At 49.6% G+C, this 27,441-nt stretch overlaps 1 protein-coding gene across 1 annotated transcript in view; it reads left to right on the forward strand.

Moving 5' to 3' along the window:
• MARK1 (microtubule affinity regulating kinase 1) overlaps positions 1-27,441 on the forward strand; it is a 721,120-nt gene that overhangs the window by 563,655 nt on the left and 130,024 nt on the right. Inside the window, exons 9-10 of the mRNA XM_063919434.1 lie at positions 10,762-10,861; positions 23,652-23,764. Coding sequence (XP_063775504.1) covers positions 10,762-10,861; positions 23,652-23,764 — 213 coding nt within the window. The remainder of the gene's footprint in view (positions 1-10,761; positions 10,862-23,651; positions 23,765-27,441) is intronic.

Genomic DNA, 27,441 nt, shown 5'->3' on the forward strand with positions numbered 1-27,441 from the left:
TATATACCCACCAAGGCAGCAACGAGTGATGTGTGTGCAGATGGCCTATCACACACCTTATATACCCACCAAGCCAGCAACGAGTCATATGTGTACAGACGTGCTATCACACACCTTATATACCCACCAAGCCAGCAACGAGTGATATGTGTGCAGACGGCCTATCACACACCTTATATACCCACCAAGCCAGCAACGAGTGATATGTGTGCAGACGGCCTCTCACACCCCTTATATACCCACCAAGCCAGCAACGTGTGATATGTGTGCAGACGTCCTATCCCACACCTTATATACCCACCAAGCCAGCAACGAGTCATATGTGTGCAGACGGCCTATCTCACACCATATATACCCACCAAGCCAGCAACGTGTGATATGTGTGCAGACGGCCTATCACACCACTTATATACCCACCAAGCCAGCAACGAGTGATATGTGTGCAGACTTCCTATCACACACCTTATATACCCACCAAGCCAGCAACGAGTGATATGTGTGCAGACGTCCTATCACACACCTTATATACCCACCAAGCCAGCAACGAGTGATATGTGTGCAGACGGCCTCTCACACACCTTATATACCCACCAAGCCAGCAACGAGTGATATGTGCAGACGGCCTATCACACACCTTATATACCCACCAAGCCAGCAACGTGTGATATGTGTGCAGACGGCCTAACACACACCTTATATACCCACCAAGCCAGCAACGAGTGATATGTGTACAGACGTCCTATCACACACCTTATATACCCACCAAGCCAACAACGAGTGATATGTGTGCAGATGGTCTATCCCACACCTTATATACCCCCTCAAGCCAGCAACGAGTGATATGTGTGCAGACGGACTAACGCTCACCCTATATACCCACCAAGCCAGCAACGTGTGATATGTGTGCAGACGTCCTATCCCACACCTTATATACCCACCAAGCCAGCAACGAGTGATATGTGTGCAGACGGACTAACGCTCACCTTATATACCCACCAAGGCAGCAACGAGTGATGTGTGTGCAGATGGCCTATCACACACCTTATATACCCACCAAGCCAGCAACGAGTCATATGAGTACAGACGTGCTATCACACACCTTATATACCCACCAAGCCAGCAACGAGTGATATGTGTGCAGACGGCCTATCACACACCTTATATACCCACCAAGCCAGCAACGAGTGATGTGTGTGCAGACGGCCTCTCACACCCCTTATATACCCACCAAGCCAGCAACGTGTGATATGTGTGCAGACGTCCTATCCCACACCTTATATACCCACCAAGCCAGCAACGAGTCATATGTGTGCAGACGGCCTATCTCACGCCATATATACCCACCAAGCCAGCAACGTGTGATATGTGTGCAGACGGCCTATCACACCACTTATATACCCACCAAGCCAGCAACGAGTGATATGTGTGCAGACTTCCTATCACACACCTTATATACCCACCAAGCCAGCAACGAGTGATGTGTGCAGACGTCCTATCACACACCTTATATACCCACCAAGCCAGCAACGAGTGATATGTGTGCAGACGGCCTCTCACACACCTTATATACCCACCAAGCCAGCAACGAGTGATATGTGCAGACGGCCTATCACACACCTTATATACCCACCAAGCCAGCAACGTGTGATATGTGTGCATACGGCCTAACACACACCTTATATACCCACCAAGCCAGCAACGAGTGATATGTGTACAGACGTCCTATCACACACCTTATATACCCACCAAGCCAACAACGAGTGATATGTGTGCAGATGGTCTATCACACACCTTATATACCCACCAAGCCAACAACGAGTGATATGTGTGCAGATGGTCTATCTCACACCATATATACCCACCAAGCCAGCAACGTGTGATATGTGTGCAGACGTCCTATCTCACACCTTATATTCCCACCAAGCCAGCAACGTGTGATATGTGCGCAGACGTCCTATCACACACCTTATATAACCACCAAGCCAGCACTGAGTGATACGTGTGCAGACGACCTCTCACACACCTTATATACCCACCAAGCCAGCAACGAGTGATATGTGCAGACGGCCTATCACACACCTTATATACCTACCAAGCCAGCAACGTGTGATATGTGTGCAGACGGCCTAACACACAACTTATATACCCACCAAGCCAGCAACGAGTGATATGTGTACAGACGTCCTATCACACACCTTATATACCCACCAAGCAAACAACGAGTGATATGTGTGCAGATGGTCTATCACACACCTTATATACCCACCAAGCCAGCAACGAGTGATATGTGCAGACAGCCTATCGCACATCTTATATACCCACCAAGCCAGCAACGTGTGATATGTGTGCAGACGGCCTCTCACACACCTTATATACCCACCAAGCCAGCAACGAGTGATATGTGTGCAGATGGTCTATCACACTCTTTATATACCCACCAAGCCAGCAACGAGTGATATGTGCAGACGGCCTATCGCACACCTTATATACCCACCAAGCCAGCAACGAGTGATGTGTACAGACGTCCTATCACACACCTTATATACCCACCAAGCCAGCAACGAGTGATATGTGTGCAGACAGCCTATCACACACCTTATATACCCACCAAGCCAGCAACGAGTGATATTTGTTCAGACGGCCTCTCACACCCCTTATATAACCACCAAGCCAGCAACGAGTCATATCTGTGCAGACGGCCTCTCACACCCCTTATATACCCACCAAGCCAGCAACGAGTGATATTTGTGCAGACGGACTAACGCTCACCTTATATACCCACCAAGCCAGCAACGAGTGATATGTGTGCAGATGGCCTCTCACACCCCTTATATACCCACCAAGCCAGCAACGAGTGATGTGTGCAGACGTCCTATCACACACCTTATATACCCACCAAGCCAGCAACGAGTGATATGTGTGCAGACGGCCTATCACACATCTTATATACCCACCAAGCCAGCAACGCGTGATATGTGTGCAGACGGCCTATCACACCATATATACCCACCAAGCCAGCAACGAGTGATATGTGTGCAGACGGCCTATCACACACCATATATACCCACCAAGCCAGCAACGAGTGATATGTGTGCAGACGGCCTATTGCACACCTTATATACCCACCAAGCCAGCAACGAGTGATATGTGTGCAGACGGCCTCTCACACACCTTATATACCAACCAAGCCAGCAACGTGTTATATGTGTGCAGACGGCCTATCACACCACTTATATACCCACCAAGCCAGCAACGAGTGATATGTGTGCAGACTTCCTATCACACACCTTATATACCCACCAAGCCAGCAACGAGTGATATGTACAGACGGCCTATCGCACACCTTATATACCCACCAAGCCAGCAACTAGTGATATGTGTGCAGACGTCCTATCACACAGCTTATATACCCTCCAAGCCAGCAACGAGTGATATGTGTGCAGACGGACTAACGCTCACCTTATATACCCACCTTGCCAGCAACGAGTGATATGTGTGCAGACGTCCTATCACACACCTTATATACCCACCAAGTCAGCAACGAGTCATATGTGTACAGACGTCCTATCACACACCTTATATACCCACCAAGCCAGCAACGAGTGATATGTGTGCAGACAGCCTATTGCACACCTTATATACCCACCAAGCAAGCAACGAGTGATATGTGTGCAGATGGCCTATCACACACCTTATATACCCACCAAGTCAGCAACGAGTCATGTGTACAGACGTCCTATCACACACCTTATATACCCACCAAGCCAGCAACGAGTGATATGTGTGCAGACGTCCTATCACACACCTTATATACCCACCAAGCCAGCAACGAGTGATATGTGTGCAGACGGCCTTTCACACACATTATATACCCACCAAGCCAGCAACGAGTGATATGTGTGCAGACGGCCTCTCACACACCTTATATATCCACCAAGTCAGCAACGAGTGATATGTGTGCAGACGGCCTCTCACACCCCTTATATACCCACCAAGCCAGCAACTAGTGATATGTGTGCAGACGTCCTATCACACACCTTATATACCCACCAAGCCAGCAACGAGTGATATGTGTGCAGACGTCCTATCCCACGCCTTATATACCCACCAAGCCAGCAACGAGTCATATGTGTGCAGACTGCCTATCTCACACCATATATACCCACCAAGCCAGCAACGTGTGATATGTGTGCAGACGGCCTATCACACCACTTATATACCCACCAAGCCAGCAACGAGTGATGTGTGCAGACTTCCTATCACACACCTTATATACCCACCAAGCCAGCAACGAGTGATATGTGTGCAGACGTCACATCACACACCTTATATACCCACCAAGCCAGCAACGAGTGATATGTGTGCAGACTGCCTCTCACACACCTTATATACCCACCAAGCCAGCAACGACTGATATGTGCAGACGGCCTATCGCACACCTTATATACCCACCAAGCCAGCAACGTGTGATATGTGTGAAGACGGCCTATCACACCACTTATATACCCACCAAGCCAGCAACGCGTGATATGTGTGCAGACGGCCTATCACACCTTATATACCCACCAAGCCAGCAACGAGTGATATGTGTGCAGACGGCCTATCACACACCATATATACCCACCAAGCCAGCAACGAGTGATATGTGTGCAGACGGCCTATTGCACACCTTATATACCCACCAAGCCAGCAATGAGTGATATGTGTGCAGACGGCCTCTCACACACCTTATATACCAACCAAGCCAGCAACGTGTTATATGTGTGCAGACGGCCTATCACACCACTTATATACCCACCAAGCCAGCAACGAGTGATATGTGTGCAGACTTCCTATCACACACCTTATATACCCACCAAGCCAGCAACGAGTGATATGTGCAGACGGCCTATCGCACACCTTATATACCCACCAAGCCAGCAACGTGTGATATGTGTGCAGACGTCCTATCACACACCTTATATACCCACCAAGTCAGCAACGAGTCATATGTGTACAGACGTCCTATCACACACCTTATATACCCACCAAGCCAGCAACGAGTGATATGTGTGCAGACAGCCTATTGCACACCTTATATACCCACCAAGCAAGCAACGAGTGATATGTGTGCAGATGGCCTATCACACACCTTATATACCCACCAAGTCAGCAACGAGTCATGTGTACAGACGTCCTATCACACACCTTATATACCCACCAAGCCAGCAACGAGTGATATGTGTGCAGACGTCCTATCACACACCTTATATACCCACCAAGCCAGCAACGAGTGATATGTGTGCAGACGGCCTTTCACACACATTATATACCCACCAAGCCAGCAACGAGTGATATGTGTGCAGACGGCCTCTCACACACCTTATATATCCACCAAGTCACCAACGAGTGATATGTGTGCAGACGGCCTCTCACACCCCTTATATACCCACCAAGCCAGCAACTAGTGATATGTGTGCAGACGTCCTATCACACACCTTATATACCCACCAAGCCAGCAACGAGTGATATGTGTGCAGACGTCCTATCCCACGCCTTATATGCCCACCAAGCCAGCAACGAGTCATATGTGTGCAGACTGCCTATCTCACACCATATATACCCACCAAGCCAGCAACGTGTGATATGTGTGCAGACGGCCTATCACACCACTTATATACCCACCAAGCCAGCAACGAGTGATGTGTGCAGACTTCCTATCACACACCTTATATACCCACCAAGCCAGCAACGAGTGATATGTGTGCAGACGTCACATCACACACCTTATATACCCACCAAGCCAGCAACGAGTGATATGTGTGCAGACTGCCTCTCACACACCTTATATACCCACCAAGCCAGCAACGACTGATATGTGCAGACGGCCTATCGCACACCTTATATACCCACCAAGCCAGCAACGTGTGATATGTGTGCAGACGGCCTATCACACCACTTATATACCCACCAAGCCAGCAACGAGTGATATGTGTGCAGATTTCCTATCACACACCTTATATACCCACCAAGCCAGCAACGAGTGATATGTGCAGACGGCCTATCGCACACCTTATATACCCACCAAGCCAGCAACTAGTGATATGTGTGCAGATGTCCTATCACACACCTTATATACCCACCAAGCCAGCAACGAGTGATATGTGTGCAGACGGACTAACGCTCACCTTATATACCCACCTTGCCAGCAACGAGTGATATGTGTGCAGACGTCCTATCACACACCTTATATACCCACCAAGTCAGCAACGAGTCATATGTGTACAGACGTCCTATCACACACCTTATATACCCACCAAGCCAGCAACGAGTGATATGTGTGCAGACAGCCTATTGCACACCTTATATACCCACCAAGCAAGCAACGAGTGATATGTGTGCAGATGGCCTATCACACACCTTATATACCCACCAAGTCAGCAACGAGTCATGTGTACAGACGTCCTATCACACACCTTATATACCCACCAAGCCAGCAACGAGTGATATGTGTGCAGACGTCCTATCACACACCTTATATACCCACCAAGCCAGCAACGAGTGATATGTGTGCAGACGGCCTTTCACACATATTATATACCCACCAAGCCAGCAACGAGTGATATGTGTGCAGACGGCCTCTCACACACCTTATATATCCACCAAGTCAGCAACGAGTGATATGTGTGCAGACGGCCTCTCACACCCCTTATATACCCACCAAGCCAGCAACTAGTGATATGTGTGCAGACGTCCTATCACACACCTTATATACCCACCAAGCCAGCAACGAGTGATATGTGTGCAGACGTCCTATCCCACGCCTTATATACCCACCAAGCCAGCAACGAGTCATATGTGTGCAGACTAAAGAACAAATAACCAGATACCCAAGGCGCAAACACACTTATGCAGCCATTTGAGAAAACAAAGGGCCACCTAACCCTTATGACCAATAATGCAAAAAACAAATACTCAAATATAGGCGCTGAGTGTAGTTTCATAGAAACAAAAAGAAAGTCAATACTTAAAGTCCATTATGAACGAAAAGTCCAACTTCAATAAGAACCTCTTGTAGAGATATAGGCGAGTCTTCCAATTCACAGGTGCCTCACGGTAATATGCAATGGAAAAACAAATGGAAAAAACATAGTGTAATATGTCCAAAATCACCGCTATATTCTTTCAGACAATTTAACTGGATATTCAAGGGTGGCGTACCCCACTCACAATGGAAAGAGTATAACTCCACACATCAAGGTATCTTTTATAAACTGGATAATGGATGTTCAATGGCATTAATAGCGTACCATTACTCACTCAGGTTGTAGTTAGGATCCTCCTATAACGGTTTCTTTAGGATGTTCTGTCTGGGATTGCTAACACTCCAGGCTTCAGTCAGATGAACTGGTTTCTTGACTGTCTAGAGCACAGGTTCTCAAACTCGGTCCTCAGGACCCCAAACAGTGCATGTTTTGCAGGTCTCCTCGCAGAATCACTTGCGATTCTGCGAGGAGACCTGCAAAACATGCACTGTTTGGGGTCCTGAGGACCGAGTTTGAGAACCTGTGCTCTAGACAGTCAAGAAACCAGTTCATCTGACTGAAGCCTGGAGTGTTAGCAATCCCAGACAGAACATCCTAAAGAAACCGTTATAGGAGGATCCTAACTACAACCTGAGTGAGTAATGGTACGCTATTAATGCCATTGAACATCCATTATCCAGTTTATAAAAGATACCTTGATGTGTGGAGTTATACTCTTTCCATTGTGAGTGGGGTACGCCACCCTTGAATATCCAGTTAAATTGTCTGAAAGAATATAGCGGTGATTTTGGACATATTACACTATGTTTTTTCCATTTGTTTTTCCATTGCATATTACCGTGAGGCACCTGTGAATTGGAAGACTCGCCTATATCTCTACAAGAGGTTCTTATTGAAGTTGGACTTTTCGTTCATAATGGACTTTAAGTATTGACTTTCTTTTTGTTTCTATGAAACTACACTCAGCGCCTATATTTGAGTATTTGTTTTTTGCATATGTGTGCAGACTGCCTATCTCACACCATATATACCCACCAAGCCAGCAACGTGTGATATGTGTGCAGACGGCCTATCACACCACTTATATACCCACCAAGCCAGCAACGAGTGATGTGTGCAGACTTCCTATCACACACCTTATATACCCACCAAGCCAGCAACGAGTGATATGTGTGCAGACGTCACATCACACACCTTATATACCCACCAAGCCAGCAACGAGTGATATGTGTGCAGACTGCCTCTCACACACCTTATATACCCACCAAGCCAGCAACGACTGATATGTGCAGACGGCCTATCGCACACCTTATATACCCACCAAGCCAGCAACGTGTGATATGTGTGCAGACGGCCTCTCACACCTTATATACCCACCAAGCCAGCAACGAGTAATATGTGTGCAGACGTCACATCACACACCTTATATACCCACCAAGCCAGCAACGAGTGATATGTGTTCAAACGGCCTATCACACCCCTTATATAACCACCAATCCAGCAACGAGTGATATGTGTGCAGACTGCCCCTCACACACCTTATATACCCACCAAGCCAGCAACGACTGATATGTGCAGACGGCCTATCGCACACCTTATATACCCACCAAGCCAGCAACGTGTGATATGTGTGCAGACGGCCTCTCACACACCTTATATACCCACCAAGCCAGCAACGAGTGATATGTGTGCAGACGGCCTATCACACCCCTTGTATAACCACCAAGCCAGCAACGAGTGATATGTGTGCAGACGTCCTATCCCACACCTTATATACCCTCCAAGCCAGCAACGAGTGATATGTGTGCAGACGGACTAACACTCACCCTATATACCCACCAAGCCAGCAACGTGTGATATGTGTGCAGACATCCTATCCCACACCTTATATACCCACCAAGCCAGCAACGACTGATGTGTGCAGACGGACTAACGCTCACCTTATATACCCACCAAGCCAGCAACGAGTGATGTGTGTGCAGATGGCCTATCACACACCTTATATACCCACCAAGTCAGCAACGAGTCATATGTGTACAGACGTCCTATCACACACCTTATATACCCTCCAAGCCAGCAACGAGTGATGTGTGCAGACGTCCTATCACACACCTTATATACCCACCAAGCCAGCAACAAGTCATATGTGTGCAGATGGCCTCTCACACACCTTATATACCCACCAAGCCAGCAACGAGTGATATGTGTGCAGACAGCCTATCACACACCTTATATACCCACCAAGCCAGCAACAAGTCATATGTGTGCAGACGGCCTCTCACACACCTTATATACCCACCAAGCCAGCAACGAGTGATATGTGTGCAGACGGCCTCTCACACACCTTATATACCCACCAAGCCAGCAACGTGTGATATGTGTACAGACGGCCTCTCACACACCTTATATACCCACCAAGCCAGCAACATGTGATATGTGTGCAGACGGCCTATCACACACCTTATATACCCACCAAGCCAGCAAGGAGTCATATGTGTACAGACGGCCTATCACACACCTTATATACCCACCAAGCCAGCAACGTGTGATATGTGTGCAGACGGCCTCTCACACACCTTGTATACCCACCAAGCCAGCAACATGTGATATGTGTGCAGACGGCCTATCACACACCTTATATACCCACCAAGCCAGCAACGAGTCATATGTCTGCAGACGGCCTATCACACACCTTATATACCCACCAAGCCAGCAACGAGTGATATGTGTGCAGACAGCCTATCACACACCTTATATACCCACCAAGCCAGCAACGTGTCATATGTGTGCAGACGGCCCATCACACACCTTATATACCCACCAAGCCAGCAACGAGTGATATGTGTGCCGACGATCTATCGCACACCTTATATACCCACCAAGCCAGCAACGTGTGATATGTGTGCCGACGATCTATCGCACACCTTATATACCCACCAAGCCAGCAACGTGTGATATGTGTGCCGACGATCTATCGCACACCTTATATACTCACCAAGCCAGCAATGAGGGATATGTGTGCCGACGTCCTATCACACATCTTATAAACTCACCAAGCCAGCAACGAGTGATATGTGTGCAGACGTCCTATCACACACCTTATATTCCCACCAAGCCAGCAACGAGTGATATGTGTGCAGACGTCCTATCACACATCTTATATACCCACCAAGCCAGCAACGAGTGATATGTGTGCAGACGTCCTATCACACATCTTATATACCCACCAAGCCAGCAATGAGTGATGTGTGCCGACGATTTATCGCACACCTTATACACTCACCAAGCCAGCGCCCCTCTCTGTGTTCTAATGTCTTTTCTCCAGCTGTAACGCTGGAAAAAAAATGTTTTATGTTTACTAAATAGAACCGAGAGTACCAACCAACCAATCAGCTCCTGTCATTTTTCAAACACAGCCTATAAAGTGACAGATAGAAGCTGATTAGTTAGTACTTTATCTCTCTCCATAGTTTGATAATTTCCCGCAATGTCTTATACATGTTAGCTGGATTATTCCATCTAACTGATAATTCATCAGATTTTACTCCACGGACACGTCACCTAATTCCATCTCTTACAGCTTTCAGATCATCTGCGGAAATACTTTACAGATTCATTGTGTTTTTATACGGCTTTGGTGTATGTATTATATTGCATTTTATAAGAGACAATGTGCCACTCTCAAAAATCTGCATTTAATGGACCTATGTAATCACGCATTTGTTCCATTTACCAGCAAATCATGAAAGATCGGTGGATGAATGTTGGCTATGAAGACGATGAGCTAAAGCCGTACACTGAGCCTGAGCCAGATAACAGTGATACGAAGAGGATAGGTAGGTGACGTTACAACACGCTGTCTATGTGTCACGTCTTTATTTAACTACATTATGTATTTAAATTGATAGTACATTTACATATTGAAATTATCTTTATTTAAATCCCTCCTTCCTAAATCTGCAGGGATTAAGGACAGGGGTGGGAGGCAGGATGCCATCTGCCCCCAGGCTGGTACCATATTAGTCCAGGGGACTCCACCCTGCAAACATGCCTGGCAGCTGGGAGACAGGCAGAGGTTGCTTCCCAGCCGCTCTGTATGTGTCACTCATATAATTGGAGCAGCCAATCAGAACCTTCTGCCAGTCTCCTGGCTGCAGCAGGTGAGTACGCAATGCTTCTGCCCTGCCATCCTGCTAAACTGCTGTTTGGTGCAAGGCTCTAGTCATCAACCAATCACAGTGGTGCGGGTGTCTCTACGCACCAATTAGTGGTTGACTGGAGTTGTCCATCAATCAGAAAGCAGGAGGTTGCAAGGACAAATGAGGGACAGAAAAAGCAGCAGTTAGGGTGAGCAACTTGTCTGTATATATGTAAGCATATATGTATAGTTGTGTGTATATATATATATATATATATATATATATATATACTGTATAGTGGGTAAAAAGGTAATTTGCCACAGGCTGTTGTGGAAGAGACTAAAGCTGGCTACACAATAGGCAATGTGGGCCATTCGAGTGCGTGGTTGATATATATTGCGAGCCCGTCGGTGGGTGTGTTCCCCGCAGATATGTCTGTCAGTCACAGACATAGTGTGTCAGCTGTGCGACCCAGACGATGACGATATATCTTCACATATATTGGCGCATATGACTTTGTGTGGGTGGTCCGCTGACCGCTCGTACACTTGCTTGGAGGGCTGATGTGGTAGCTGGTCAGGCAAATTCAAATTCCCACCCAGATGAGTGTCCTGACGACATGTTTAGTGGCCGATAGGTGTGTATACTTACCTGGATCAGCTGCTCGGTCGGCGTGATGGTGGGTCCGCCTATGTCTGTTATGTGCCCAGCTTAAGCTTCCTTTCAGAGTCTGCAGGCAGATGTATTCCTCCACACTTGTGCGCACCCAGCACAGCTCCACAGGTGGAACACATGGGTCTGATTCTCCAGTCAGTGCTTGGGAGGAGTGTTAAGATGCTGGTCTTGTGTTGGGTGTGGGTTGTCCGATGCCAGGCTAGTTGGCCAGTGACTAGAGAGGAGCCAACCGTATCTACCCAGTGTCAGGGATGCTGGAATACTTGGTTGGAACGTATGCCGACTGTAATATGCTGACACCTCAATAAATGTCAGTGCACTTGTCCAGTACGACCTGTGTGGCATCATTTATTATTGTGTTTGCCATAAGTGGTGTCATCGTGGGATTTGTGGAGGACAGCCAGATACTGCTGCCCACCCAGCCAACAGCTCCAGAGTGGTGAGCGTTGCAAACCTTAATCACAAAGCTTTCTGTTGTGTGCTGTTTAAGACAGAAAATTGTCTGCATGCAGTATGTGAAAAGAAGTGATACAGAGTTTCTAAAATACAACTCTTGTGTCTACACTGACAAGTGCTTATGAAAATTGCTGCAGCAGAGAAAGGGTTAAGGAAAGTGTGTTTTCCTGCTAGAAGCCCAAGTCTCTTGTTTTGGCTCCTTAAAGTACTCAGAGACATTTCTTGCTTAATGTTGGTTTTGGTACTGCCTCATCAAGAAGACTTTTGCTGTGTTAAGAATACTCTTTAAAACAAAAGTGACCATTTGTCTTGTAGAAAATTACCTACTCAGATAACGTGTAGGCATATTTCTGGGCTTGACCAGAGCTTACAGAGGTGGGTGTTACAAGCAGATCCAAAGACTTACGAGGACATGGTTAACCCAATAGACCATTTTTCAGCACTGCAACACGTCAAAGTTTCCAGACAAGAATCAAAAATGTTTCCTAACCAAAAGTTGATACTGTCCACAGCAGATATAGTCTGCAAAGTCTCTACAAATAAGTGCTTTGAACATGGCGAATACGGTAATTTCCGTGCTCAATGCCCAGTCCGTCGGGAACCCATTGACTGTACAGATGCTTGGCTAGATCCAGCCTTACCTAGTTGCAGCCTATCTCACCATCGACAGGGGATCTGTATCACTGACCTGGTTTGGAAGTGTTGTGGACTCAAGGTTTCTTCCAGTGACCGGGAAGAGGAACCGTCGCAGAAGAGAAGGCCGGATGTAGGTCTTCCTCATGCAGGATTCGGACGGTAGGCAGAAGGTACGGGTGGGCGCTTGAAGGACTCCTGAAAGACAAGACTTGTAAAGGTGCTGATGAATTGGTGGAGAGTACCAAAAGCTCGCTGTGAGCGGTGTTGTGGTGCTAGAGGCACTGAGGTGCTAGAGGCACTGAAATGCAAGAGGTACTGAGGTGTTTTGAAGGCGCTTAGAGACGCTGAGGTGCTTGGAGGCACAGAAGTGCTGAGGCACGGAGGTGCCGGAGGCACGGAGGTGCTGAGGCACGGAGGTGCTGGAGGCACGGAGATACTGAGGCACGGAGGTGCTGAGGCACGGAGGTGCTGAGGCACGGAGATGCTGAAGCACGGAAATGCTGAGGCACGGAAATGCTGGAGGCACGGAGGTCTGGAGATCACAGGTACAGCAGTAGTAGCGATGATACTCAGGCGCCGGAGCTCTGCCCGGCGTCTGAATTTGTACTTCCCGCCAGCACCCGATTGGAGAGGCGCTGATGACGTCACCCGTCCCCAGTAAGCGTCGGGCGCACCCGCGACGTCCTCGCTACGGGCGCCGGACGGAGCGCCGGAAGGCAGAGGCCGCCAGCGGGGACGACCGCCCGGGCAGCCAGCAGCCTCGGAGGGACAAGCCCGGCGGCCATGGCGGTGATATGACAGTACCCCCTCCTCTAGGAGTAGCCCCTGGACACTTTCCTGGTTTCGTAGGATGTCTAGAATGGAAAATCCGGATTAGTCGAGGAGCCGAAACCTCAGAAGCCTTTATCCAACTTCTCTCCTCAGGACCGTACCCTTTCCATTCCACCAGATATTGCAGATTCTTGTGAAGGTAACGAGAGTCTAGAATTGTTTTGATCTCGAAGTCTGTTCCTGTTTCAGCTTCCACTGAGGTGAGGCTAGAGGACTTTGAATGAAAACGATTAAGGACGAGAGGACGAAGAAGAGAAACATGGAAGGCATTTGGAATACGTAGGTGAGAAGGTAAACCCAACTTACAGACCACAGGATTCAGGACTTGTAGCACAGGGTAAGGACCGATGAATCTTGGAGCAAACTTCATAGTGGGTACCTTCAACCGGAGATTACGTGTGGACAGCCATACCCTATCACCAACCTTGTATTGAGGAGCGGCTCGTCGTTTCTTATCAGCGAAGAACTTGTATCGGACAGAAACCTTTTTAAGACTAGCATGAATCCTACACCAATTTTGTCTGAAGTGTAGTAGAGTGGATGTTACAGCTGGAACCTCTTCTGTCGGAAGACTTTGTAACTCCGGAACTCGTGGATGGAACCCATAGTTGACGAAGAACGGAGACTCACCAGTGGAAGAATGAAATGAATGGTTCTGGGCAAACTCCGCCCAAGGTAACAACTCCACCCAGTTGTCCTGTGAAGGGGAGAGATAAAGGCGAAGGAAAGTCTCTAGATCTTGATTGACTCGTTCCGTTTGTCCATTTGTTTGGGGATGATAAGCGGATGAAAACTCAAGTTTAATCTGTAAGGCCGAGCAGAGGGCTTTCCAAAACCTTGCGGTGAACTGTACCCCTCGATCAGAGACTATTTCCTGAGGTAACCCATGTAACCGGAAATGTTCGCGGATGAATAGTAGAGCTAGTTTAGGAGCTGTCGGCAGACCAGTCAATGGAACGAAGTGCGCCATCTTCGAGAAACGGTCGACGATCACCCAGACGGTGTTGCAACCTTTGGAACAGGGCAAGTCAGTGATGAAGTCCATGGAAATGTGAGTCCAGGGTTTCATAGGAATGGGCAGAGGACGAAGCAACCCAGCTGGATGCAGACGAGATTTATGTTGTGTACACTGTGGACAAGAATTAACGTAATCCTGTACATCCTTCCTCATGGTGTCCCACCAGTAAGATCTTTGCAGAAACTTGTACATCTTCTGGGCGCCGGGATGACTGGAAAACTTGGAGATATGGGCCCACTGTAGTATTCTCGACCGGAATCTAGCTAGTACAGACATTCTTCCAGGAGAAGGAGCTGGAGTAGTTGAAGCAGCAGAGACAGAAATTGGATTTAGAATTAAACTCCGCTCGAAGGAATCATCCTCGTCTGTGGAAATTTGTGAACGGGACAGCGCATCCGCTTTAATATTGAGAGTCCCGACCCGGTACTTGATAACAAAAGAAAATCGAGTAAAGAAAAGTGCCCATCTCGCTTGGCGAGGATTCAAGCATTGTGCGGATTTGATATACAACAAATTTTTGTGATCCGTGTAAATGGTAATCACATGTTTGGCCCCTTCCAAGAGATATCTCCACTCTTCCAAGGCAGATTTAATTGCCAAAAGTTCCTGGTCTCCAATAGTGTAATTTCGTTCGGCCGGAGAGAATTTACGAGAGTGGAAGCCACACGGATGTAATTTCTTATCTGAGGAGTACTGAGAGAGAACGGCCCCAACTCCCACCGAAGATGCGTCAACTTCTAGGAAGAAAGGTTCATCGAAATTTGGTTGTTGGAGAACTGGAGCGGACATGAAAGCTGACTTCAAGTGGGAAAAAGCCTCAATGGCTTCGGAAGGCCACAAACTTGGATTAGAGCCCTTTCTCGTCAAGGCAATAATGGGCGCAACAATGGTGGAGAAACCCCTAACGAATTTCCTGTAGTAATTCGCAAAGCCCAGGAATCTTTGTATTGCTTTTAAAGAGAGAGGCTGAGTCCAGTCACGAATGGCAGAGAGCTTCTCCGGATCCATGCGAAGCTCCGTCCCCGAGATGATATAACCGAGGAACGGAATTGATGTTACTTCAAAGGTACATTTGGAGAACTTAGCATAGAGATGATTCTCTCGTAAACGGTGGAGCACTTCTTTGACTTGAGTCCTGTGTTCAACAAGATCTTTGGAAAAAATCAGTATGTCGTCTAAATATACCACAACACTTTGATATAACATGTCTCGGAAGATTTCGTTGACGAATCCCTGGAAGACAGCAGGAGCATTACTAAGGCCAAACGGCATCACCAGGTATTCGTAATGTCCATCCCGGGTATTGAAGGCAGTCTTCCATTCATCCCCTTCTCGGATGCGTATAAGATTATAAGCTCCCCTCAAGTCGAGTTTGGAGAAAACGCGGGCACCACGAACCCTATCAAATAACTCTGTGATTAGTGGCAAGGGGTATTTATTCTTGATGGTGATATCGTTTAAGCCGCGGTAGTCGATACATGGTCTCAACCCCCCGTCCTTCTTCTTCACGAAAAAGAAGCCCGCTCCAGCAGGGGAGGAAGAGGGGCGAATGAATCCCTTGAGCAGATTGGACTTAATATAGTCCGACATAGCTTGAGTCTCGGGAAGAGACAGGGGATATGTGCGACCACGAGGTGGCATCTTCCCTGGGATAAGGTCAATAGTGCAGTCCCAAGGCCTATGAGGTGGTAACTGATCAGCCGCCTGTTCCGAAAATACATCCTTGAACCCTTGATACGCCTTCGGAATATGCTCTTCATCCGACTTAGAAGAGACAACGGAGCGGACAAACGGGAGTGAGACAGTTAGCATGACAAAAAGGACTCCAAGACAGAATTTGAGAAGACTTCCAGTCAATGTGGGGATTATGAATTTTGAGCCAAGGCATTCCAAGGACCAGATCGTGATGCATTTCCGGAATCACCAAGAGTTGCAGACATTCTTGATGTAGAGCCCCGACCTGCAGCTTAACTGGCTCCGTGCGCCACGTTATGAGACCCTGGGAAATTCTAGTACAGTTGATAGCCGTCAACGAAATAGGCCGCTTGATAGGCCGTACCTTTAAATCCATGCTTTGGACACATGAGGAAGAAACGAAATTCCCCGCAGCTCCGGAATCCAACAGGGCCTCGCAAGACTTGGAAACTGAATTGGTGATTAAAGACACAGGAAGCAAACAATCCAAAATAGGAGAAGATTTAGTCGTGACCCCCAACTTGACTCCTCCGGAACAAGCTAGGCCTGCCCGTTTCCCGGACGGGATTTACAAAACTTGAGGAAATGATCTGCGGCTCCACAGTAAAGGCAGAGTTTACCCTCACGACGACGCTGTCGTTCCTCCGGAGACAGTCGGGATCGGTTAACTTGCATGGGTTCGTCCGAGCTGGGCACAGCCGCCGGTCTAGGAGTAGAATGCCGGAACCTGGGACGATCTGAACGGCTACGTTCTCTTCCACGCTCCTGCATCCGAAGATCCACCTTGACGCAAAGGGAGATCAACTCTTCTAACGGATCAGGCAGATCCCTAGTAACCAACTCATCTTTCAGACGGTCGGAAAGACCGTTCCAGAAGGCAGCCCTCAGAGCGTCATTATTCCAGCGAAGTTCAGAGGCAATGGTCTGGAAATGAACCACGTACTGACCCACGGGGCGGGAGCCCTGACGAACACGGAGCAAGTCGGAAGAAGCAGTAGTCATCCTGCCGGGCTCGTCGAAGATTCTTCGAAAGGACGTGATAAAGTTGGTGTAGTTGGAAACCACGGGATCAGATCGTTCCCATAACGGAGACACCCAATCCAACGCTGACCCTTCAAGCAGGGAAATGATATACGCTACTTTAGAGCGATCCGTAGGGAAATTGTGAGAGAGAAGCTCGAAGTGCACCTCGCACTGATTTAGAAAACCACGGCAATTCTTTGGGTTTCCATTATAGCGGGAAGGAGTAGGCAGCTGAAGACGAGACCTGGTACCGGCCGGAGGTTGAGCATTACTGGAAACAGCAGCTGGAGCAGTTACGTGAACTGGAACCGGAATTACGGAAGCTAGGGATGCTTGAATTTGATCCAATCGGCCAGACAATTCCTGGAGATATTGCATCATCTGGCCCTGTGTCGCCTCTTGAGTCTGAACTCGGGAAGCCAAACTTTGGTCCATGGGGCCTGAGTGTACTATCACTGACCTGGTTTGGAAGTGTTGTGGACTTGGGGTTTCTTCCGGTGACCAGGAAGAGGAACCACTACTGGGTCGCAGAAGAGAAGGCCGGATGTAGGTCTTCCTCATGCAGGATTCGGACGGTAGGCAGAAGGTACGGGTGGGCGCTTGAAGGACTCCTGAAAGACAAGACTTGTAAAGGTGCTGATGAATTGGTGGAGAGTACCAAAAGCTTGCTGTGAGCGGTGTTGTGGTGCTAGAGGCACTGAAATGCAAGAGGTACTGAGGTGTTTTGAAGGCGCTGAGGCGCTTAGAGACGCTGAGGTGCTTGGAGGCACGGAAGTGCTGAGGCACGGAGGTGCTGGGGCACGGAGGTGAGGCACGGAGATGCTGAGGCACGGAGGTGCTGAGGCACTGAGATGCTGAAGCACGGAAATGCTGAGGCACGGAGGTGCTGAGGCACGGAGATGCTGAAGCACGGAAATGCTGAGGCACGGAAATGCTGGAGGCACGTAGGTCTGGAGATCACAGGTGCAGCAGTAGTAGCGATAATACTCAGGCGCCGGAGCTCTGCCCGGCGTCTGAATTTGTACTTCCCGCCAGCACCCGATTGGAGAGGCGCTGATGACGTCACCCGTCCCCAGTGAGCGTCGGGCGCACCCGCGACATCCTCGCTACGGGCGCCGGACGGAGCGCCGGAAGGCAGAGGCCGCCAGCGGGGACGACCGCCCGGGCAGCCAGCAGCCTCGGAGGGACAAGCCCGGCGGCCGCGGCGGTGATATGACAATCTGTTGCTGTTCTAATAAACCAATCGTCTTTGTTAGCCCTGGTGGATTCTGGGAGTGAGCGAACATTAGTCTCCAGTTCTGTTGTTCAAGAAGAAGTGTCGGCCAGGTTGTCTAAGTTGAAAGTGCTGTGCATTCATGGAACTACAGTGGAGTATGAGCGGGTTTGCCTACCACTAAACCATGCTAAAAAGTCAAACAGCTACGGTAGTGGCAGTAATAGCCCCAAAGCTACCATACCGCCTTTCCTGGGGCAAGACTTTGCCCTATTCCAGGAGGTTATTGCTGATCGGATCCTACTGGATATGTCTGCAGCTGATACATCGGCCAAATGTCCAACCTTAAAAGAACCTTTCTAACTCACTTGATTTGTGAAAAGAGTCAAAAGAACTGTCATGTATGGATAATGGATACAGGTCCATGAGACCGATTTAGACCTGAGTATCGATTGACCGTGCATGCGTATGCACTTCAATGTGCACACGCGTCGCCAAACAGCGACAAGTTGGTGCGAAAGCTAATTGACATGAAGAGGACGTTTGGGGGTGGTAGCTGGACATTTTCTGGAATGTCCGGGAAAACGCAGGCGTTCCCAAGCGTTTTCAGGGCGGGTGTGTGTCGTCCGCTCCAGGCCCGATCAGCCTGTTCTCGTCACACTATAGGAGTAAGTCCTGGTCTGCGCACAGACTGGAAAAATTAGTCGATGGTGAGTGTGATGCGAACATATTTGCATCGGTCCACTGACTGAGGGACATTTTCGCATGGCGTACACATGCGATCGCACACTTGCACGGGGAAAATTTACACTCCCCTTGGGAGGCGACTATCTGATCGCAGGACAGCAAAATTATCAGCACAGCAATCGGGTCGCTACTCACGCCGAGTCTTGCCGAAGAAGATGGGAGAAGCAGACATTGGCAGAAGACATTGTTGTGGAAACTTTGCTGCCACCAGAGGAAACTGAGGACTGATCCCCAATTCCAAGACTGGTTTAGGTAGGGGTGCTGTGGAGGGTGTGGTGACCCTGACTTCTATACTGTGCATGGTGTGGTGGCCCTGACTACTGTACTGTCAGGGTGTGGTGACCCTGACTACTATACTGTGCATGGTGTGGTGACCCTGACTGCTGTACTGTGGAGGGTGTGGTGACCCTGGCTACTGTACTGTGGAGGGTGTGGTGACCCTGACTTCTATACTGTGCAGGGTGTGGTGACCCTGACTGCTGTACTGTGGAGGGTGTGGTGACCCTGACTACTATACTGTGGAGGGTGTGGTGACCCTGACTGCTGTACTGTGGAGGGTGTGGTGACCCTGACTACTATACTGTGCGGGTTGTGGTGACCCTGACTGCTGTACTGTGGAGGGTGTGGTGACCCTGACTACTATACTGTGGAGGGTGTGGTGACCCTGACTGCTGTACTGTGCGGGTTGTGGTGACCCTGACTGCTGTACTGTGCGGGTTGTGGTGACCCTGACTGCTGTACTGTGCGAGGTGTGATGACCCTGACTTCTATACTGTGCAGGGTGTGGTGACCCTGACTATTATACTGTGGAGGGTGTGGTGACCCTGACTACTATACTGTGGAGGGTGTGGTGACCCTGACTACTATACTGTGCCGGGTGTGGTGATCCTGACTACTATACTGTGCCGGGTGTGGTGACCCTGACTACTATACTGTGCCGAGTGTGGTGACCCTGACTTCTATACTGTGGAGGGTGTGGTGACCCTGACTACTATACTGTGGAGGGTGTGGTGACCCTGACTGCTATACTGTGGAGGGTGTGGTGACCCTGACTACTATACTGTGGAGGGTGTGGTGACCCTGACTTCTATACTGTGCAGGGTGTGGTGACCCTGACTGCTATACTGTGGAGGGTGTGGTGACCCTGACTGCTATACTGTGGAGGGTGTGGTGACCCTGACTACTATACTGTGGAGGGTGTGGTGACCCTGACTACTATACTGTGGAGGGTGTGGTGACCCTGACTACTATACTGTGCGGGTTGTGGTGACCCTGATTGCTGTACTGTGGAGGGTGTGGTGACCCTGACTACTATACTGTGGAGGGTGTGGTGACCCTGACTGCTGTACTGTGCGAGGTGTGATGACCCTGACTTCTATACTGTGCAGGGTGTGGTGACCCTGACTACTATACTGTGGAGGGTGTGGTGACCCTGACTACTATACTGTGGAGGGTGTGGTGACCCTGACTACTATACTGTGCCGGGTGTGGTGACCCTGACTACTATACTGTGCCGGGTGTGGTGACCCTGACTACTATACTGTGCCGGGTGTGGTGACCCTGACTTCTATACTGTGGAGGGTGTGGTGACCCTGACTACTGTACTGTGCAGGGTGTGGTGACCCTGACTACTATACTGTGCCGGGTGTGGTGACCCTGACTACTATACTGTGGAGGTTGTGGTGACCCTGACTACTATACTGTGCAGGGTGTGGTGACCCTGACTGCTGTACTGTGCGGGGTGTGGTGACCCTGACTGCTGTACTGTGGAGGGTGTGGTGACCCTGACTGCTGTACTGTGGAGGGTGTGGTGACCCTGACTGCTGCACTGTGCGGGTTGTGGTGACCCTGACTTCTATACTGTGGAGGGTGTGGTGACCCTGACTACTGTACTGTGGAGGGTGTGGTGACCCTGACTGCTGTACTGTGGAGGGTGTGGTGACCCTGACTGCTGTACTGTGCGGGGTGTGGTGACCCTGACTGCTGTACTGTGTGGGGTGTGGTGACCCTGACTACTATACTGTGCGGGGTGTGGTGACCCTGACTACTATAATGTGGAGGGTGTGGTGACCCTGACTACTATACTGTGGAGGGTGTGGTGACCCTGACTGCTGTACTGTGCGGGGTGTGGTGACCCTGACTTCTATACTGTGCAGGGTGTGGTGACCCTGACTACTATACTGTGGAGGGTGTGGTGACCCTGACTACTATACTGTGGAGGGTGTGGTGACCCTGACTACTATACTGTGGAGGGTGTGGTGACCCTGACTACTATAATGTAGAGGGTGTGGTGACCCTGACTACTATACTGTGGAGGGTGTGGTGACCCTGACTACTATACTGTGGAGGGTGTGGTGACCCTGACTACTATAATGTGGAGGGTGTGGTGACCCTGACTACTATACTGTGGAGGGTGTGGTGACCCTGACTACTATAATGTGGAGGGTGTGGTGACCCTGACTACTATACTGTGGAGAATGTGGTGACCCTGACTACTATAATGTGGAGGGTGTGGTGACCCTGACTACTATACTGTGGAGGGTGTGGTGACCCTGACTATTATACTGTGGAAGATGTGGTGACCCTGACTGCTGTACTGTGCGGGTTGTGGTGACCCTGACTTCTATACTGTGCAGGGTGTGGTGACCCTGACTACTATACTGTGCGGGGTGTGGTGACCCTGACTACTATACTGTGGAGGGTGTGGTGACCCTGACTGCTGTACTGTGCGGGGTGTGGTGACCCTGACTGCTGTACTGTGCGGGTTGCGGTGACCCTGACTTCTATACTGTGCGGGGTGTGGTGACCCTGACTACTATACTGTGCGGGGTGTGGTGACCCTGACTACTATACTGTGGAGGGTGTGGTGACCCTGACTGCTGTACTGTGCGGGGTGTGGTGACCCTGACTACTATACTGTGCATGGTGTGGTGACCCTGACTACTATACTGTGTGGGGTGTGGTGACCCTGACTACTATACTGTGCAGGGTGTGGTGACCCTGACTTCTATACTGTGCATGGTGTGGTGACCCTGACTACTATACTGTGTGGGGTGTGGTGACCCTGACTACTATACTGTGTGGGGTGTTGTGACCCTGACTACTATTCTGTGGAGGGTGTGGTGACCCTGACTGCTGTACTGTGCGGGGTGTGGTGACCCTGACTGCTGCACTGTGCGGGGTGGGGGGATCCTGGCCACTGTACTGTGCGGGGTGGGGGGACCCTGACTACTATACTGTGGAGGGTGGGGTGACCCTCACTACTATACTGTGTGGGGTGTGGTGACCCTGACTACTATACTGTGGAGGGTGTGGTGACCCTGATTGCTGTACTGTGTGGGGTGGGGGGACCCCGGCCGCTGTACTGTGTAATGGAGGACGGATGACCGTGGTTACTATAGTGTATGGGGAAGGGACAGCAGCCATTATTTGCATGCTCTGTTATGTCACATCTTGTTGTAGCGTTGGAGGTACATGTTTTCCTGTCCTGTACTCGGAGACCTGGAAACCCAAGCGGCAATATAACAACAGTATATCACAGCAAGAAGCTCGGGGTCTAATTGCCATCACTTCTTCCACAGCATCCCTGGTGCTAGATCCTGGGGTTTACATGCTGTAATTAAGGCTAAGATGGCAGTGATGTCATAGTCTGTACATTAACAGCAGCACGGATGGTGTAGTGGTTAGCATTACCGCCTCACAGCACTGAGGTCATGGGTTCCATTCCCACCATGGCCCTAACTGTGTGGAGTTTGTATATTCTCCCTGTACTTGTGTGGGTTTCCTCCGGGTACTCCGGTTTCCTCCCACAATCCAAATGTACACTGGTAGGTTAATTGGCTCCCAACAAGATTACCCCTAGTGAGAATGTGTGTGTGTGTGTGTGTGTGTGTGTGTGTGTGTGTGTGTGTGTGTGTGTGTGTGTGTGTGTGTGTGTGTGTGTGTGTGCATGTGATAGGGAATATAGAGTGTAAGCTCCACTGGGGCAGGGACTGATGTGAATGGGCATATATTCTCTGTACAGTGCTGCGGAATATGTGTGCGCTATATAAATAACTGGTAATAAATACATTAATGGATGATGCAAGATGACTTTTACCCTAAGTGCTATCGCTGACAGGTTCAGAACCGCGCAGCGCTGTGTGTCGTATTGTGTGAAACAATGATGAAAATGAGTCTATTGTTTTCCCCAGATATTATGGTCACAATGGGATTTTCAAGAGAAGAAATTAGTGACGCTGTAAGTAACCAGAAATATGACGAAGTGATGGCCACTTACCTACTTCTGGGTAGAAAGCCGCCTGAGGTGAGTTCTCATATTTCTTGAATGATACTGTTTGTTTCACACCTCGTCCTTCTTATACCCCAGAGCCCCTGCTAGTATGACTGGTGATCCCCTATTCTCTGCAGCCTCCGCTGGGAGCTGTCCTCAGGAGCAGACAGGGGCAGACAGGGACGGATCTAGACTTTTCTTTAGGGGGGGGCGGTTTACTGTTTAATCTTGACTCCTCCCTCTACAGTCCCAACTCCTCCCATCTGCAATCCTAACTCCTCCTCTCTCAATTCTGACTGAACTTTTTGAGTGAGACTGAGATAGAGCTTTGTGATTGTTCTATGTACATGTGACTGTGCTGTGGTGTAATTGTATTTATTAGCCCTAGTACCCACACACCAGCAGGTGAGGGGCAAATGCTCTGTAACCCTTGCTCTCCTGGCTCCTCTGTGCTGCTGTGGTATAAGCTGCAGCTCATCGTTCTGCCTCAGGCTCTCCCAAGAGAGCTCTCTTCTGCTCAAAAGTGGGCGTGGCTATGACTGTGTTGGGGGGGGGGGCAGTCGCCCCCCCTAGATCCGGCCCTGGGGGCAGAGCGATGGGGCCTCAGATTGTGTTGTGCTACTCCAGCCTCCGCTGGGAGCTGTCCTCAGGAGCTCAGTGTCAGGGGCAGAGCGATGGGGCCTCAGATTGTGTTGTGCTACTCGCTCCAGCCTCCGCAGGGAGCTGTCCTCAGGAGCTCAGTGTCAGGGGCAGAGCGATGGGGCCTCAGATTGTGTTGTGCTACTCCAGCCTCCGCTGGGAGCTGTCCTCAGGAGCTCAGTGTCAGGGGCAGAGCAATGGGGCCTCAGATTGTGTTGTGCTACTCGCTCCAGCCTCCTCTGGGAGCTGTCCTCAGGAGCTCAGTGTCAGGGGCAGAGCGATGGGGCCTCAGATTGTGTTGTGCTACTCGCTAATCATAAAACATAACTTTTATTAATTTGCAGATAATGAGGATTTTTACCCAATTAAATCCATGTAGGGTATCAGACAAGCCATGGCCGGGGACAAAACTATAGGGGTAAATAATGCGCAGTAACCACAGAACACGGGGAAACAGATTTCAGAAATGTTATATCAGAAGGGGGGTTGTGGGGATGGGGGGTTAGGGTTAGGCTGTGGTGATCCGGGGTTAGGGTTAGGCTGGGGGGTGGTAGGGGAGAGGGGGGTGCCAGCGTCAGTATAGTGACAGGGTTAGGGTTAGGCTGTGGGGGATGGGGGGGTTAGGCTGGGGGGGGGGTTAGGGTTAGGCTGTGGGGGATGGGGGGGTTAGGGTGGGGGGTGGGGTTTAGGGTCAGGCTGGGGGGGTTAGGCTTGGGGGGGTAGGGGAGAGGGGGATGCCAGCGTCAGTATAGTGTTAGGGTTAGGCTGTGGGGGATGGGGGGGTTAGGGTGGGGGGGGGGTTAGGCTGGTGGGTGGTAAGGGAGAGGGGGATGCCAGCGTCAGTATAGTGTTAGGGTTAGGCTGGGGGGGGGGGTTAGGGTTAGGCTGGGGGGGGGTAGGGGAGAGGGGTATGCCAGCGTCGGTATAGTGACAGGAAATCTTGCTGAACCTGGGTTCCAGTATGAATATTATGAGTCCTCATTAATATGTGATTCTCCTTCTGCATCAACACACGATCAGTGATCAGCACAGAGTTCCCAGATGTTTCAAGGCTTTAATTCATTGCTGAAAAATAAATTGGAGAATCTGAAAGAATTTTCCCTGTTTATCTGGTCTGGTGTCCAGTGTAGAAGTGATACATAAAGGGGTCCTGTCCTCTGGTGTCCAGTGTAGAAGTGATACATAAAGGGGTCCTGTCCCCTGGTGTCCAGTGTAGAAGTGATGCATAAAGGGGTCCTGTCCCCTGGTGTCCAGTGTAGAAGTGATACATAAAGGGGTCCTGTCCTCTGGTGTCCAGTGTAGAAGTGATACATAAAGGGGTCCTGTCCTCTGGTGTCCAGTGTAGAAGTGATACATAAAGGTGTAGAAGTGATACATAAAGGGGTCATGTCCTCTGGTGTCCAGTGTAGAAGTGATACATAAAGGGGTCCTGTCCTCTGGTGTCCAGTGTAGAAGTGATACATTAAGGGGTCCTGTCCTCTGGTGTCCAGTGTAGAAGTGATACATAAAGGGGTCCTGTCCTCTGGTGTCCAGTGTAGAAGTGATACATAAAGGGGTCCTGTCCTCTGGTGTCCCAGTGTAGAAGTGATACATTAAGGGGGTCCTGTCCTCTGGTGTCCAGTGTAGAAGTGATACATTAAGGGGTCCTGTCCTCTGGTGTCCAGTGTAGAAGTGATGCATAAAGGGGTCCTGTCCTCTGGTGTCCAGTGTAGAAGTGATGCATAAAGGGGTCCTGTCCTCTGGTGTCCATTGTAGAAGTGATGCATGAAGGGGTCCTGTCCTCTGGTGTCCAGTGTAGAAGTGATACATAAAGGGGTCCTGTCCTCTGGTGGTCCAGTGTAGAAGTGATACATAAAGGTGTAGAAGTGATACATAAAGGGGTCATGTCCTCTGGTGTCCAGTGTAGAAGTGATACATAAAGGGGTCCTGTCCTCTGGTGTCCAGTGTAGAAGTGATACATTAAGGGGTCCTGTCCTCTGGTGTCCAGTGTAGAAGTGATACATAAAGGGGTCCTGTCCTCTGGTGTCCAGTGTAGAAGTGATACATAAAGGGGTCCTGTCCTCTGGTGTCCAGTGTAGAAGTGATACATTAAGGGGTCCTGTCCTCTGGTGTCCAGTGTAGAAGTGATACATTAAGGGGTCTGTCCTCTGGTGTCCAGTGTAGAAGTGATGCATAAAGGGGTCCTGTCCTCTGGTGTCCAGTGTAGAAGTGATGCATAAAGGGGTCCTGTCCTCTGGTGTCCATTGTAGAAGTGATGCCATGAAGGGGTCCTGTCCTCTGGTGTCCAGTGTAGAAGTGATACATAAAGGGGCCCTGTCCTCTGGTGTCCAGTGTAGAAGTGATACATAAAGGGGTCCCTGTCCTCTGGTGTCCAGTGTAGAAGTGATACATAAAGGGGTCCTGTCTTCTGGTGTCCAGTGTAGAAGTGATACATAAAGGGGTCCTGTCCTCTGGTGTCCAGTGTAGAAGTGATACATAAAGGGGTCCTGTCCTCTGGTGTCCAGTGTAGAAGTGATCCCTTCAGTGTAGAAGTGATACATAAAGGGGTCCTGTCCTCTGGTGTCCAGTGTAGAAGTGATACATAAGGGGTTCTGTCCTCTGGTGTCCAGTGTAGAAGTGATACATAAAGAGGTCCTGTCCTCTGGTGTCCAGTGTAGAAGTGATACATAAAGAGGTCCTGTCCTCTGGTGTCCAGTGTAGAAGTGATACATAAAGGGGTCCTGTCCTCTGGTGTCCAGTGTAGAAGTGATACATAAAGGGTCCTGTCCTCTGGTGTCCAGTGTAGAAGTGATACATAAAGGGGTCCTGTCCTCTGGTGTCCAGTGTAGAAGTGATGCATAAAGGGGTCCTGTCCTCTGGTGTCCAGTGTAGAAGTGATACATAAAGGGGTCCTTGTCCTCTGGTTGTCCAGTGTAGAAGTGATACATAAAGGGGTCCTGTCCTCTGGTGTCCAGTGTAGAAGTGATACATAAAGGGGTCCTGTCCTCTGGTGTCCAGTGTAGAAGTGATACATAAAGGGGTCCTGTCCTCTGGTGTCCAGTGTAGAAGTGATACATAAAGGGGTCCTGTCC

The sequence above is a fragment of the Pseudophryne corroboree genome, chromosome 4, assembly GCF_028390025.1.
Source record: "Pseudophryne corroboree isolate aPseCor3 chromosome 4, aPseCor3.hap2, whole genome shotgun sequence".
In the NCBI taxonomy this organism is placed as follows: domain Eukaryota; kingdom Metazoa; phylum Chordata; class Amphibia; order Anura; family Myobatrachidae; genus Pseudophryne; species Pseudophryne corroboree.